Genomic DNA, 16,067 nt, shown 5'->3' with positions numbered 1-16,067 from the left:
ATTTGGAAAACCGCAGTGAGCCCTAGAATATCTGTGCAGATTTTTTCCACAACATGTAGATGGGGTTATGAAAATCCTATTCCGTTTCACTGCACTGTAGTTTGCTAAGATTTTCAGGCCCATTCCACCCATCTGAATGGGGTTGTTTCTGCAGCATGTGCCTGGATTTCTGCAAACCCCATTCAGATACATCAGATAATCAACAATTTCTGCAGTGTGTGAAGATACCCTTAGGCTGTGTACACACACGCAAGTGCAGAGAAGCAAGGCGTACTATCCTTGGCTTTATAGGCACAATGCGCATTTCCCCGAAGCCGCCAGACTCCTTACCGGAATTCCTTCTGGCAAGTTGTAATGTACTTTACTACCAGGTAGGCAGGTTTGGAATACTAAACCCCACTGCATAACAGAATACTGGTGGGTTAGTTGCTCCAAACCTACTGACCGGTTCCTGTTCACAGATGTTTGTTAAAAGTCTATAGTAAAGTATGAAATTGTCACCTTATACAGCATTTTCGTATTTGTAGCAATTTTGTGGTCAGTGACTTTTTTTTGTCGAAACGCAGAATGCTTTAGGGTCAGTTCACACTGAGTTTGACACGTTTGACGCGGAAACCGAATGCGGAAAAAATGGCTCCTATTGATTTCAATGGGAGGCGGAGGCGTTTTTTTTTTCCCGCGAGCGGAAAAATCGGCTCGCGGGAAAAAGAAGGGACATGCCCTATCTTCAGGCATTTACGCTTCTGACCTCTGACCAATGGGAGGCAGAAGAAGCGTATTTCGCTGCGCTTTTTGCCCACGGCGCTCATTGTCCACGGGTGAAAAACGCAGTGAAAATCGGCGGGCAGGAAGAGCAAAATCTGCCTCAAAATTCCAAACGGAATATTGAGGCAGATTTTCCTCTTGCAAAAAAAACTCTGTGTGAACCCAGCCTTAGGTTGGATGTTTTTTTCTGGCGGTTTTCTGCACAGGCTTCTCTATAGATCTTTGAAGACGCAAGAAAAACGCATATACAAAACAAAAGACACCGCAACCACTACAAAATAAACTCCGTGTAAAGGAGGTCTCATTAGGACAATATCGCTATGCAGATCTAGGGACTTGCATCTCTGAAATAGCGGACCCTGGGCCCTGTGTACAGATGACAGATGTTATTGTTCATTGTTTATGGTGACAAAGGGACGCTGATATTGACCGTGGCAGAACAGGGCGAGATGTCAGCACCAGATGAGATCAGAGTTATCTCATGGAATACAGAAGATCACATGATTATAATGCAAGGAGGCGACTGCATTATAAATTCTAACATCAGTCGATACAAAGGCACAAAAGAATGACTCGTGTATTCACCACGCGATCATCGTCTTATATTCTACATATGTGCTCAGGGCAAATTGAGGGGAATGACCCATTATGGGACATCACATAGGGGCTGCTAGATAAAGTAATACATTTCTAGATTAAAAAAGTAGAAAGAAAAAATAAAGGCCTGAGACCCCTTAATACCGAAGGTGTTTTAAACCTTAGTGACCAGAGCAATTTTTTGCAGTTTTGCTATTCACAGATGTAACGCAGTATAAGGCCTCATTTACACGAGCGTGTGCGTTTTGCGCACGCAAAAAAAGCAGCGTTTTGCGTGTGCAAAAGGCACTTGACAGCTCCGTGTGTCATCAGTGTATGATGCGCGGCTGCGTGATTTTCGCGCAGCCGCCATCATAGAGATGAGGCTAGTCGATGTCAGTCACTGTCCAGGGTGCTGAAAGAGTTAACTGATCGGCAGTAACTGTTTCAGCACCCTCGACAGTGAATTCCGATCACAATATACAGCAACCTGTGAATAAAAAAAAGACGTTCATACTTACCAAGAACTTCCTGCTTCCTCCAGTCCGGTCTCCCGGCCGTTGCCTTGGTGACGCGTCCCTCTCTTGACATCCGGCCCCACCTCCCTGGATGACGCGGCAGTCCATGTGACCGCTGCAGCCTGTGATTGGCTGCAGCCTGTGCTTGGCCTGTGATTGGCTGCAGCTGTCACTTGGACTGAATTGTCATCCCGGGAGGTCAGACTGGAGGAAGAAGCCGGGAGTTATCGGTAAGTCAGAACTTCTTTTTTTTTTTTACACGTTCATGTATATTGTGATCGGAAGTCACTGTCCAGGGTGCTGAACCAGTTTAACTCTTTCAGCACCGTGGACAGTGACTGTCTCCTGACGTCGCGTACCGGAAAATTTTTTGCCGGGTTCGGTCAAAACGAGTTCGGCCGAACCCGGTGAAGTTCGGTTCGCTCATCTCTAAGACACTCCGTTTGGATGTTTGTAAACAGAAAAGCACGTGGTGCTTTTCTCTTTACATTCAGAGTTTGACAGCTCTTGCGCGAATCACGCAGTTCGCACGGAAGTGCTTCCGTGCGACCTTTGTGGTTTTCACGCACCCATTGACTTCAATGGGTGCGTGATGCGCGAAAAACGCAGAAATTTAGAACATGTCGTGAGTTTTTTTCAGCGCACTCACGCTGAGCAAAACTCACGGACTGTCTGCATGCCCCCATAGACTTGTATAGGTCCGTGCGACCCGCGTGAAAAGCACGCGCGTCGCACGGACGTATATCACGTTCGTGTAAATGAGGCCTAACTCTGTATGTGTTTTATGCATCGATGTGAATTTTTTCTTGGGACATGTAGTGCTTCCTTTCTTGGTATATATGTATAGGTAACATTTTTGTTACTTTTTTTTATAGCCATGGAAAGACAGGGAAAAAAAAGGAAAATTTTTGATTTTTCATCATTTAAAATGTAACAGTTTGAAAATAAAAGTAATTGTATTATACAAATGTATTGAAATATATTTTCTCAATTGCGCACTAAAATGTCTTAATTTAGTTTTTCACACCATGGTATAATTGTATGGGTAAAGTCCAATAAATAACGGTAAAAAAACATTGTGTTCTACAAACTAGACACTCTAAAGTCTATTTCTAGCGGTTCAATTTCTGTTTTAACCCTTCACACTTTTTACAGAATTTGTCCAAACTTGGGGCAAAAAAAATGTAATTTGCATTTTTTTTTACAAAAGTGTCACTTTTCTTAAGCCATTTCAAAACACCATATGACATACTGGTAAAAGTGGCACCTTTCCACATTCTGCTGTTTCTCCTGTGTACGGTGATACCACATATGTGTGTCTAATCTATTATATGGACCTGTTATAGGGCACATCATAGAAGGAGTCCATTTTGGCTTTTGGAGGCCTTTTTACGCCAGAGCTGATTTTAGGGAACCACGCTATATTTGCCGTGGTACTGCAGGTCATTTTGACAGGTATAAATGTCCTTCTAATATTCATCTAGGGGTATAGTGAGTATTTTTAATAGATGGAAAGAAATAAAAAATAGTTTTTTCCAGAAAATACAGTATTGCTTCATTTTTACAGTGAAACATTATCCAATAAGCAACCCTCCCTACAAAAACAGTGTGAAAGTAAATGAGTTAATAATGTGGGTAATACCACGGTCTTTGCCTTCATAGATTATAAAGGCAGATGTGTAGCCTGTACCGCTCTCACAGAGCTTGTAGATCTTAACCCCATATTTTGCTCTCTTTGAGGGGCTGTACTGGCGGAATGAGAGCCTGCCTTTGTAACTCATCAGCGATTCATCCACCGCTAGTTTTTTTTCGGGGTTGTACATCGGCATAAATGACTCCTCCAAAATTCTTATCAGGGGCCTTATTTTATACAGGCGATCACGGCCTGGATCACTGCAGGGGGGGGGGGTTGGTGATTGTCGTTAAAATGAAGGAAGCGCATTAGCACCTCATATCTGCTGGAAAAACAGGTGTGGCATGTGTAGGGCTTGTTGCCCAATATGACCGGATTGAGGGCTTTTTCACTAACCCCATGTTGAGGATGAGCCCCAAAAATGTTTAAGTTTGCCAGTATTTGTGGGGTGCCACTGCTTGCATAGGAGGACGTTGGCTTTTCAGCAAAGAATTGGCGAGCATACAGATTGGTTTGGTTGACAACCAGCTCCAATAGTTCATCTGTAATGAATATTTTTTTTAAATCGAGGGCTGTAAAATTTTCCACATTAATATTTATCCCTGGTGTGGCAATAAATTCTGGGATATTAGGGGAAAATGACTCTGTGGGTACCCACTCAATATATTCTGGGGGAATAGAGTGGGCCGTGTTTTGTGGTACTTCTGCGACATGCCCTGTGCTTGTGGACTCTGCAGCGACACTTGCATTTGCAGAAAGTGTATCACTGTCGTCGCTATCACTGGTAGACAACATTTCTACCTTGGACGCGGTTTCTGTATCGCTTTAATCAGAGTCAGAGATTAACATGGCGTATGCCTCTTCCACCATGAACCTTCTTTTGGTCATTGTAATTACACACACGTACAACAAAGACTGTAACCAGACGCACACGCAGACAAATCTTAATTATTTTTTCTTTACTTTTTTCATTTCACAGCCAAAAATACACAGACATCACAAAAGCACGCTCCACAAAAAACGGATGTCGAACAAACACGTAGACTATGAAACTTTTTTTTTTTTGCACAAAAAAAATACAGACGTCACACACGTACACTACACAAAAATCCTAGGCTAAACTTAGAATAGAACCTAGAATAACCCTAGACTAACCCTAAGGGTACGTTCACACGTGGCGGAATTGCTGTGGAATTCCGCTGTGGACAGTCCGCAGTGGAATTCTCCAGCACCCGTTTTTTACATTTGTTTCTATCCATTTTTAGGCAAGTTAGTTCAGACGTTGCGGAAAACTCCGCTGTGGACCATAGGCTGCAGTGCGGAATATTCAGTCCGCATCATGCACTGTCTGTTGCGGAGAAGAAGCGGAATTTCACTGCGGATTTCAGCCTTTGCAATGCAAAAACTGAAATCTGTGGCAAGTCCGCTGTGTTTTCTGCAACGTCTGAATTACCTGTCAAATATGCAAATGTTGGTGCAGATTAGTTGCGTAATTGCTCCAAATCTGCACCAACATTTGCAGCGGAAAAACTCCGCCACGTGTGAACGTGCCCTAAGGATAACCCTAGCCTAGGTATACAATTGAAGTTTATAAAAAGTTTATATATTAGATTTTTTGTAATTTTGTGTCTTTGGTGTCACTGTAAAATTCTCTCTGTCTCTTCTCATACAGAGTAACACGTGTGAGGAGAGACAGAGAGACAGGTAGGAGCAACACTTTGTTTTTCACTTTGTGATCACTGTGATGGTTCTCACAGTGATCACATGAATGGACACCACTGTTATTAATCTCCGATCATCACTCTGAAGCCTTGGCTGTTGCTAACAGCCTTGGCTTAAGAGGCAGAGTACCCGATGACCGGGAAAACCGCTCCGATGCGGGCCCCCTCCCTCCCAAACCACTCAGATGTGGCGCTTGCTATTGAGCGCCGCATCTGAGGGGTTACATATGATCGGAGACCACTGATAGTGGTCTCCGATCGTTGCCCTGAAGCCCGAGGCTGTTACCAGCAGCCCGGTCTTCAGGAGATCCCCGCGAAAACCGCTCCGATGCGGCCCCCTCCCTCCCAAACCACTCAGATGTGGCGCTTGCTATTGAGCGCCACATCTGAGGGGTTACATATGATCGGAGACCACTGCTAGTGGTCTCCGATCGTTGCCCTGAAGCCCGAGGCTGTTACCAGCAGCCCGGTCTTCAGGAGATCCCCGCGAAAACCGCTCCGATTCGGCCCCCTCCCTCCCAAACCAATCAGATGTGGCGCTTGCTATTGAGCGCCACATCTGAGGGGTTACATATGATCGGAGACTACTGCTAGTGGTTTCCGATCGTTGCCCTGAAGCCCGAGCCGGTTACTAACAGCCCGGTCTTCAGGAGATCCCCGCACGATGACAGAAAAGTTCTTCTGAAGTGCCGACGTGTAAATCCGACACTTCAGAAGAACTACCCTGAACGGCCGACGTAAAAACACTATAAGCCATCGTTAAGGGGTTAATGCCCAACTGGGCGTGTTTTTACTTTTTACCAACTGGGCGTTGTACAGAGGAGTGTTTGACGCTGACCAATCAGTGACCAATCAGCGTCATACACTTCTCGTTGTTCCAGCCCAGCTTCTTTCACTGCACACATGCCTAAGGCTATATTCACGCGACCGTGAAAAAAAATGTCAATTAAAAACGGATAGCTTTTCATGGCCGTTTTGCATCAGTAGGTCTCCAAATTTTCATCCATTTCCAGTCCGCCCGTTTTTAATGGGCGTTAAAAAATTAAAAAAAAAAAAGATGAATTTCATTGGTCAGGCTTTTTTTTTGTCCCAACCCCCTGAAAACACCCAAAAGGAAGGTCACAAGTTCACTTAGACACTATTTACAGCCTCCCTGTACATGATGCCACACACCTCCCTGTATATGATACCTCACACTTCCATGTATATGCCACACAGCCTCCCTGTAGATGACACACAGCCCTCCTGTATATGATGCCACACAGCCCCGATGTAGATGCCACACAGCCCGACATGAGTGTCCTAAATACTCACCGATGCAGCGTTGTCTTCCCAGGTAAGGCATCTCTTATTCACTGGATCTGCGGCGACGCGATGACACTCACCGTTGCAGCTCGTCTGCACGGGATCTGCGAAGGTGGTGCAATTAAGTCATCGCGTCGCCTTCGCAGAAACCCGTTAAGACGAGAGACCACACGTGAAGAGGTCGGTGCTGCATCAGTGAGTGTCATCGAGCTGCCGATAGCCAACTAGTAGTTCCCTTGCCAATCCCCATGTCCGAGATCTGTTTTTAACCCCTTCCCCCTGCTTGCATTCTGGGCCCTAATGTCCAAGCCATTTTTTAGATTTTTCCATTGTCACATTCGAAGAGCTGTAACTTTTTTATTTTTGCGTCGGCATAGCTGTATAAGGTCTTGTTTTTTGCGGGACGACTTGCAGTTTTTATTGGTACCATTTGAGAGTAGATGCGACTTTTTGATCACTTTCTATCACATTTTTTTTAAGTCAGGATTAACAGAAAACAGCAATTTTTCCATTGTTTTTTATTTTATTTTTTACGGCGTTCACAGTGCGGGTTAAATAATGTAACAGCTTTATAGTCGGGGTCGTTACGGACGCGGCGATACCAAATATGTGTAACTTTTTTGCTTTATTGTAGTTTTTTTTAATAGTAAAGCATTTTGTAAGGGGAAAAGCTGGGTTTTTAATTTTTTTTTTTCACTTTTTTTTTTAAATTAACTTTATTCAACTTTTTTTACTTTTTTACTAGTCCCACTAGGGGACTTCACTATCCTCCGATCGCTATTATAATACACTGCAATACTTTTGTATTGCAGTGTATTACTGCCTGTCCGTTTAAAACGGACAGGCATCTGCTAGGTCATGCCTGCGGCATGATCTAGCAGGCATTCGCTGCAGGCAGACCTGGGGGTCTTTATTAGACCCCCGGCTGCCATAGAAGACACAGACACTCGGCGATTTTATCGCTGGGTGTCAGTGAGATGAGAGGGAGCTCCCTCCCTCTCTCCAAAACCATTCAGATGCGGTGCTCGCTATTGTGCACCGCATCTGAAGGGTTAAACAGGTGAGATCGATACTAATATCGATCTCACCCGGCAGAGCAGGGACGCTCCCAGCCCTCAGCTGCTTCTGGCAGCTGAGAGCAGGGAGATTTCACGGCTCCCTGCTCTGTTTACTTTATTCTACAGCAGCGACGTAGTTTGGCGGCGCTCTAGAATAAAGCCCACTAATGACCGCCGTAAAAAGACGTATCGGCGGTCATTAAGGGGTTAATAGTTGTTACATGTATTGACAGCCGTTAAAAACAGATCCATTGACTTCTATGGGGGCCGTCAGGCCGTTAAAAACGCCCAAAAATAGGACGTCCTATTTTTTGACGCCCATTGTTCACGGGCCGTTAAAAAAGCAGCCGTGTGAAAAAAAACAAACATCATCATTATTCTGAAAACGGCCATTAAATGAACGGCTGTCACACGGTTGTACTCATTTTTTTTGGTACATATGCATTAGCGTTTTTATAAGTCCGAGGTTTGTGATGGAGAACTTCAGGAGACTTTGTCCCCCGTTCTCCCTATCAATGCCATCGATCACACATGTATCCCCTATCCTGTGGATAGGGGATACATGTCTTTTGTAGGAACAACCCCTTTAATGGCAGAGCGGGGAGATACCTCCCTGCTCTGCCGTAGTGTTCAGTGGCGTCGCGCTGTAGTAGCCACAGCGGCAGCTAATGGAGCCTCCGGCCATGGTGGGGGCCCGTGCCGGCGGGCGACACGGGCCCCCTCATGCCGTGGGCCCCGTAGCAGCCGCTACGGCGGTAGTTACGCCACTGCGCACTACCCAATATATGGGACATGATCGCGTCACAGGAATCACCTGTGACATGATCAAAAGGGGGCTCCCCACCTCAGTCTCTCCCTTTGTATGCTGCAATCTGCGTTGATGACTGCATACAAAAAAACGTAACTATGGAGATCAGAGGTTTCTCAGCCATTGCCCCGCTCCGTTGCTTCGCTGTTCAGTGACTTTTTTTTAATCACAACGTAGTATGCCAAAGGTTTAGGAGAGACTGAGTTGGGGAGCAGCAACAAAAGCAGAATAAATAAACATTATTAAATATAAATCTCAAGATATAAAACAAATTAATTTGGTATCCATACGACCGTAAGAAACGATACAATTAATTAATATCTTTTATGAAAGAAAAAAAAAAAAAAGCTGCAGCGGAATAGTTTTTTCTGCATTTTTGCCTAAACAAAAAAGTCAAAAACTAAATTACCTTTAGAATTTGCGTCTATAAAAACGAACGCATACGTACCAAAATAAGATACATGAATAGAGTAAAACGCGTCCTGAAGAATACAAAGCCTCACATCGCGAAGTAAAAAAAAAAAAAAAAATAGTTAATTCTTTTTTTTATATAACGGACATGTCGGGAGAGCTAACAGGTCCTCTTTAAATGCATGATAATGTTGTTTGATCATTATCATTTAGTGGGAAACAATTTTCAAATACCCTATTAGGAAATTCGGAGTTCGTATAGGGGTTCCCTCCTCTAGGAAACCGAAGGTCCATGCCTTGTATTAAAGTAAAAGGGACCTGTATGTAAGATCACGTGATGTGATGGATGCCATTTTTCATTCATTTAAAGGACTTGAATATAGAAACAGATAAAGCAATAGACAGACTATGAACATGCCTGTAGAACATCCTTTTTATAGACTGGATAATCCAGTCCACATGTACAACAGACTAGATATAGATCAGTTATATTTGCTCCATCTGTTCATGGCTAGCCGTGTACTCCGTGTCCTGCACAGTGCACACACCGCGTACCTCCACACATCACCACAATATTACCTACCCGGGGGACCCATTTTACCGGACAGCAATGAAGAATATGCTAGGAAAATCATAAATGTTTTGCATGTCTGTACAATATGCAACATGAATGATTTGCACAGGCAAATTTTAGAGTAATCATGATGTCCCACTCTCTGTTCACATGGGAATGATTCATCTTGCTGAGCAGAATTTATTTTAACTCTTTCAGGACCAGGACATTTTTCATTTTTTCATTTTCCCCTTCCCCATCTTCCTAGAGCTATAACCCCCCGCCCCATCTACACAGCCATACAAAGGCTTGTTTTGTTGCAGGACAAGTTGTTATTTTTAATGGCGACATTTAATGTACCCTAACATTTAGTGGAAAACTTACAGATTATTTTGTGGGTTGGAATAGGAAAAAAAAAACAGCAATTCCTCCATTGTTTTTCAGGTTTTGATTTTAAAGGGGTTGTCCGAGATCCAATCAAATTTTCAAAAAGTGTGTCATACATTACCCCTTATACAGACAACCTAAATAAAGCAGTATATAAAAAATATAAAAAATACACTTATCTGTCACATGTCAGTATAAATACACTTGTTCTGAAAGGCCCCTGAGTCTACAACTCCACTAAGCAAGAAGACCAAGGAGCTCTCCAAACAGGTCAGGGACAAAGTTGTTTAGACGCATAGATCAGAGTTGGGTAATAAAAAAATATTGCAAGCTTTAGCATGGAGCGCCATTAAATCCATAATAACAAAATGGAAAGAATATGACAACTACAGACTTGACAAGAGAAGGTCGGCCACCAAAACTCACAGACCGGGCATGGAGGGCAATAATCAGAGATTCAACAATATGTCAACGAGAACACTGAAGGAGCTCCAAAGATCCACAGCGGAGATGGAAGTATCTGTGGAGCGTACGACATATAGTGGCCCTATGGACATAGCGGGGTTTTATGGAAGAGTGGCCAGAAAAAAAAACATAAGAAAAACACATTTTGAGTTTGCCAAAGAGCAAATGGCAGATTCCCCAAACACATGGAAGAAGGTTCTTTGGTCAGACTAAAATGTTGGCCATACTTATACTTATGTACATTAAAGTTCTCATTTTCTTTTGTCTTAATTATAGTTTGTGGTACAGTAAAAAAATATATATATTTTGAGCTTTCAAAGTAATAGGCATGTTGTGTAAATCAAATGGTATAAATCCCCCAAAAATCTATTTTAAACCTGGGTTGTAATGCAACAAAACACCACACGCACACACACGCACACACACGCCATGCTCAGGGCAAGCAGTGAATTAAGGTTCCTTTGAAAAACTTCAAGAGTCTGTCTTGTGGTTGGCACACAAGTCGGTGGTGGAATAATTTTAGAGAGGTCTTGTACCTCATAATCATGTTCAGAAGGAATTGAAAGTTAACTATAGAAGTAGACTACATCTCGCGGTCTTTTGTGTGGATTAAACACTAGGTGGTTGATGGGACACGTCTGTTTGGTAGCACAGTACAAGTTCTTGGGGATAGTGCTTGTCCTTTAGTAGTATCACAAATCAGTAATACTACTACGGGGCCCGCAGCATGAAAGTTCCCGTGCTGCCCCCCCCCCCCATTCCCGGTGGCGCCGCTAGCAGCTGTTATGGCTGCTACAGCGGTAGTTACGCCACCACAAGGCCCACGCGGGCCGGCCCCCAACATTTATGGGCCTTGCGGCACGGGCCCCCTTATGCCTGGCAGCGTCGCTAGCACCGATGGGGTCCCCGATGCCACATTCACTGGTATCTGCGTCCTCTGGACATAGATACAAATGAATATTCTAGGCTGCAGGCCACGTTAGGCCTGCAGCCTAAAATGCGCTGGGAAGACTCCCTGCGAAGGCCGGCGTGATGACGTCACTGCATCACACTGGTCTGCATGTGTCCCGACCGGAACCTGTGCAGCGCACCGTCCATTGTGGGAACGGGGCAAGTTAAGTACAATATCTACACAAGGGGTGTGTGCGTGCCAGGGGCCCACTTACACATGGGGAGGGCTGTAAGGCCCTACATACAAGGGGAGGGCTGTGTGGCACTATCTACAAAGGGGGGCTGTATGGCACTATTTACAAGGGGAGGGCTGTGGCACTATTTACAAGGGGAGGGCTGTGGCACTATCTACAGGGGTCTGTGTGTGGCGCAATCTACAGGGGTCTGTGTGGCACTATATACAGCGGGAGCTGTATGGTGCCATCTACAGGGGGCGGCTTTATGGCGATATTTATAGGGGGCTGTAAGGCACCATCTACAAGGGGGAGGTGGGGGCGCTATCTACAAGTGGGGTGTGACACGGTCTACACTGTATAGCACTGTCTACAGGGGGCACCATCTGTAAGGGGGGCTGCGTGTGGCACCTGGGGGGGGGCCCAGTCAAAAGTTTGCTATGGGGCCCAGTCTTTCCTTGTTATGCCCCATATTACAATATTATGCTGCTCTCCTTTATAGTACAACTGCTGAAATACTTACTTGAGATGGGTGTTTAGAGCCGGAGATGTAGAAATTTTCCAAGACCGGATTAAATGAAGCTTTTACTCGGACTTTGCTCTTTATCCCCATGGCTCTGGCCACAGGTGTAGCAATGGCCCTGTGGAAATGAAAGACACACATTGTAAATCAGACTGATAGCCTACTGATAACATTATTAACCCTGCATTAACAGGAAATCACTGGGACATGGTTGTCCTCACAGTTTTAGCCCACAAAACTGATAAAACATATAAAGGCTCTTAATGTGGATTCCTTGGTGTTTACATCACAAATAATAATTTGTTTCCGCAAAGTGAGTAGTGTTGTGCTTATGGGTCTATTTATATTCCAGAGTGAATATGGAAAATCTCTCTCAATGAGGCAGGAACGTCTATTTGGGCAGCCCCTCATTTCCAGATCTTCCCTCAAATTCGTCCTTATTCATAGTCCTGCTCAGAGGCTATTCTCCAGGGCAAACTAGTGAGGGAAAAGCTGCATACAAGCACGATAGATCGCCGCCTAATGAAAACGTAGAAACACATAGTAATAAAAGATCTGTCATTTTCACTGATAATTGAGGTTTTGGTTCCTAAAAAATAGCCAAAAACTACTCACTGAAAAATCTTAGGAACTTCACTTAAAATTCAAATACTTTGTTTTTAAATGCAAAGCAAATAAACGCCAGTACAGCACTTAAAATTCTTGACTCTCCTTCATTTGGGGGGGCTTGACTTTTTTGATAGATGAATTCAGTAATGTGTCACAGCTTCATATGTGAAAATCATGTGACCCATACAGAAGAGAAGACGGCAGTAGAGGAAAAGCCTATTCCATCCCTGTAGAGCAGGGGGGGGGGTCGGAGATCTTCGGCACTCCTGCTGCTGTAAAACTACAACTCCCAGCATGCCCAGACAGCCAAAGGCTTTATTATTCCAGCCAAATGTTGTTAAGGCATGCTGGGAATTGTAGTTTCACAACAGCTGGAGTGCCGAGGGTTGCGGACACCTGCTGTAGAGGTACTTGCTCTATTTGCCCAAAATTTAAATGGAGATATCCTAACTGTTTTACTCAATCTGCCAAACTCCCCTAAACTACTATAACCCTAGGCGTTTCCATCTGCTCAATTTCTTCAGGGATCATTTAAAGTAACTAATTGGCGTGCCCTGCATTTCCGCACATGATCTGTCAGCTTGTCAACAGTTTATAGATTTCAATAGCAGATTTTTTCCAGACACTGCACAGGTTGAATTTCTTTTTACCTATATAGCCAGTGTTATTTAAAGATAGAGCTTCACTTTAAAATTTAACGTGAGAAAGCAACAGACGAAACCTCATTCACACAGTAAGCGGTGCTAAAAAGTACAGAAATGGCAAACATGGCAGTGTAGATTCCAGATTAAGACAAGATTTCCACAAAGAATGATTCACACCACTGACTGGAACACTACAGCCTCCTACAACGGGACAGAATTTCCATTTGGAAATTCTGCAGCATTTACAGTAGCTGTTCAAAACGCATCCACACGCTGCGGAAGAAATCATCAGAAAAAACGTGCGAAGTTGACCTCAGGTGCGAATTCTCAATCTGCATGTCAATTTATCTTGCATAAACGCTGCAGAATTTCCACACAGAAATTCCGCAGTATTTCGATCCCATGTGCAGGAGGCCTAAGGTTCTTTTACAGGTGAAGATCAATTGGTTAAAAACGAGCACCAATAAATGATATAGCGAGTCGTTAACGTTAGAAAGAAATGCATTTCTATGCAACAATCATGTCTTTTTTGGAGGTTTGATTGCTTTTGAGATTGCTTGTCTTTTCTCCCTTCTGAGAACTAAGAATTTTTAGGCCATCATAAACTATTCGATCAATAACGAGCAAGCAATTTCTCGCTGATCATGTGATCGCTGTTTACACTGGCAAATGGTAGCAAATTTCTCCTCGATCTTAAGATATTTCAAATGATAATTTCCCTGTGTAAAGGGCCCTTAACATTCCTGAGGTGGTGACCTGTAATCTCCTATTGGTATTTAAACCTCCAAGTGACATAATTTCAGTGACATCAGCTCATAGAAATCCCTGTATGAGATAAAACTAGTAAGTTGAAACCTAGAAGCACACACCTATACTAAGGCCATATTCACACGACAGGGATTGTGGGCCGTGTGACGACAGTTCAAAAAGGGATGCTAAACGGCCAAGAAAAAAACGGACCAAAATGGAAGTTTTTATCGGCCGACACTCGAACCCTGTCGTCTGAATAGAGCCTAAGGCCCTATTCACACAACAGGGATTCCCGGCCGTCACACGGCCGTAGAAGGAACAATAGACCACAAATTGGGCTATGCACATGGCCGAGTTTTTGATCTGATAGACGGCCGTTCTTTCTGTCGCTCGTTCGCGCTCTTCTCGTCCTCACAGTGCATGTGAGGAGGAGGGTATTTTTTTGCTTCCTGTAGGAGCGGAATCCCCAATCCCCTGCCACAGCGTTGCCGAAGAGGTGGCTTCCGCTCCAGGAGAAGTCCCTGACTTCATTGTCCATATATGGACACCGTGACGTCAGGTCAGGGACTTCTGAAGCGGAATCCCCAGCACTGTGGCTGATGTTTCCGCTCCAGGAGAAGTCCCTGGTCTATTTATATATGGAAAGTGTGACGTCAAGTACAAGTGGAATCACCGGCCACAGAGCCGATCCAGGAGAAGTCCCTGACTTCACTCTCCATATATGTACATTGAATTCAGGGACTTCTCCTGGAAAGGTCCCCTTCAGTGGCGCTATCGCTGTCCATGCACATGGCCGCGTGCATTAATTTCTATGAGCCTGGACCGCAAAACACGGTAGGACTAAGACATGTCCTATCTTTTTGCGGTCCAGGCTCCTGGGCAACGCACGGAGTGTGGAAACCACGGTTATGTGCATGGGCCCATAGAAATGAATGGGACCGCAATTCACCCGCAGATTTGCGGCCGCAAAAACAGGTTCGTGTGCATGGAGCCTAGGCCTCTTGCTCACTACAGTTTTTTTCCCTCAGGGTGCTATCCGTTATTTTAACGGATAGCACCCTGACATGTTCATTTCAATTCACACTTCCGCTGTTTTAACGGAACCGTGCGGCCGTTCCATCAAAAATAGGACAGGTCCTACTCCTGTCCGCTTTTGACGGAACAGTCTTGGCATTTTCATTGATCTGGTCCGTGAAACAACAGACTGCACACGGAAGCTATCCGTGTGCGGTACGTGTTTCCCGGATCCGTCATTAGTGGCCGTACAACGGCCGACGGAAGTGTGCATGCAGCCTAAAATGAATGTGTCAGGCTGCTATCAGTTTAAAAAAACGGTTAGCACCCTGAAGAAAAAAAAACTGAAGTGGGCATGAGGCCTTACAGTGTATACAGCCAGCGTATATCAGTCCAAACCAGTTACATGCAGGCAATATTAGTTATTTCCCATTGCTTGTATAGCACCAACATATTACGCAGTGCAGATACAATTAGATTTTCCAAAGTTATACATGGAGTTGTAATTATGTAGTCTCATTAAAATGCTTCTTTATTTGGTTAATATTTACCCGGAAAACAAAAAAAACAAGTCTTGACTGTTCAAAATTAAAGTGCCTTACAAACAACCCCTTAGTGCTAGAGAAAATGTGCTAAGTAACATAGTCCTCAATATTCAAGTCAATGCAAAGGTTCATGGTTGCTGAACCTTCACTGTTCATTCAAACTCTGCGTATTCGCAGCAAATTCCGAAGTTTAATAAAAAATAATAAAGCCTATACTCTCGTAGCACTGCCATAGCAACGTGTCCCTGCTCTTCCTGATACTCCGTCCAGACAGCCCCTGTGGTTAGGTTTAATCACGTGACCCCTGCAGCCAATCACAGACTACAGCGGTCACATGTGGTGAACATCATCATAGGAGGACAGCCTGGACACAGAGCAGATGGTAGAGCTGGGACGCCAGGAAAGGTGGAGTAAAGGCCTTTTTTTTCTAATGCGGTCAATCCAGCCGAATATACGCACCAAATTAAAGCACCATTTAATGCGAATATTCATCGGATTTCCCTGCATGCTCCGGGTTGCATATGCTGCAGACTTTTCCACAAGGTTCCCGACCTGTGTGAACAAACCCTACTTACATACAAGGGAGTTGCATTAACAGCAATCTTGTAATATATTCGCAGTATGTAAATCTCTTTCCTAATATTAGGTATATTCCCTA

The 16,067-nt window shown here is 44.2% G+C and overlaps 1 protein-coding gene across 2 annotated transcripts in view; it reads right to left on the bottom strand.

Annotated features, from left to right (window-relative positions):
- Positions 1-16,067, bottom strand: part of CERS3 (ceramide synthase 3) — a 91,645-nt gene that overhangs the window by 20,244 nt on the left and 55,334 nt on the right. For both annotated transcript variants that reach the window (XM_075858253.1, XM_075858252.1), the window contains exon 3: positions 11,848-11,965. In XM_075858253.1, the coding sequence (XP_075714368.1) occupies positions 11,848-11,965 (118 nt within the window). The remainder of the gene's footprint in view (positions 1-11,847; positions 11,966-16,067) is intronic.

Source organism: Rhinoderma darwinii, chromosome 3 (assembly GCF_050947455.1).
Source record: "Rhinoderma darwinii isolate aRhiDar2 chromosome 3, aRhiDar2.hap1, whole genome shotgun sequence".
Lineage (NCBI taxonomy): Eukaryota > Metazoa > Chordata > Amphibia > Anura > Rhinodermatidae > Rhinoderma > Rhinoderma darwinii.
The sequence above is the reverse complement of the archived record's forward strand: the minus strand, read 5'-3'. Positions and strand labels throughout refer to the sequence as shown.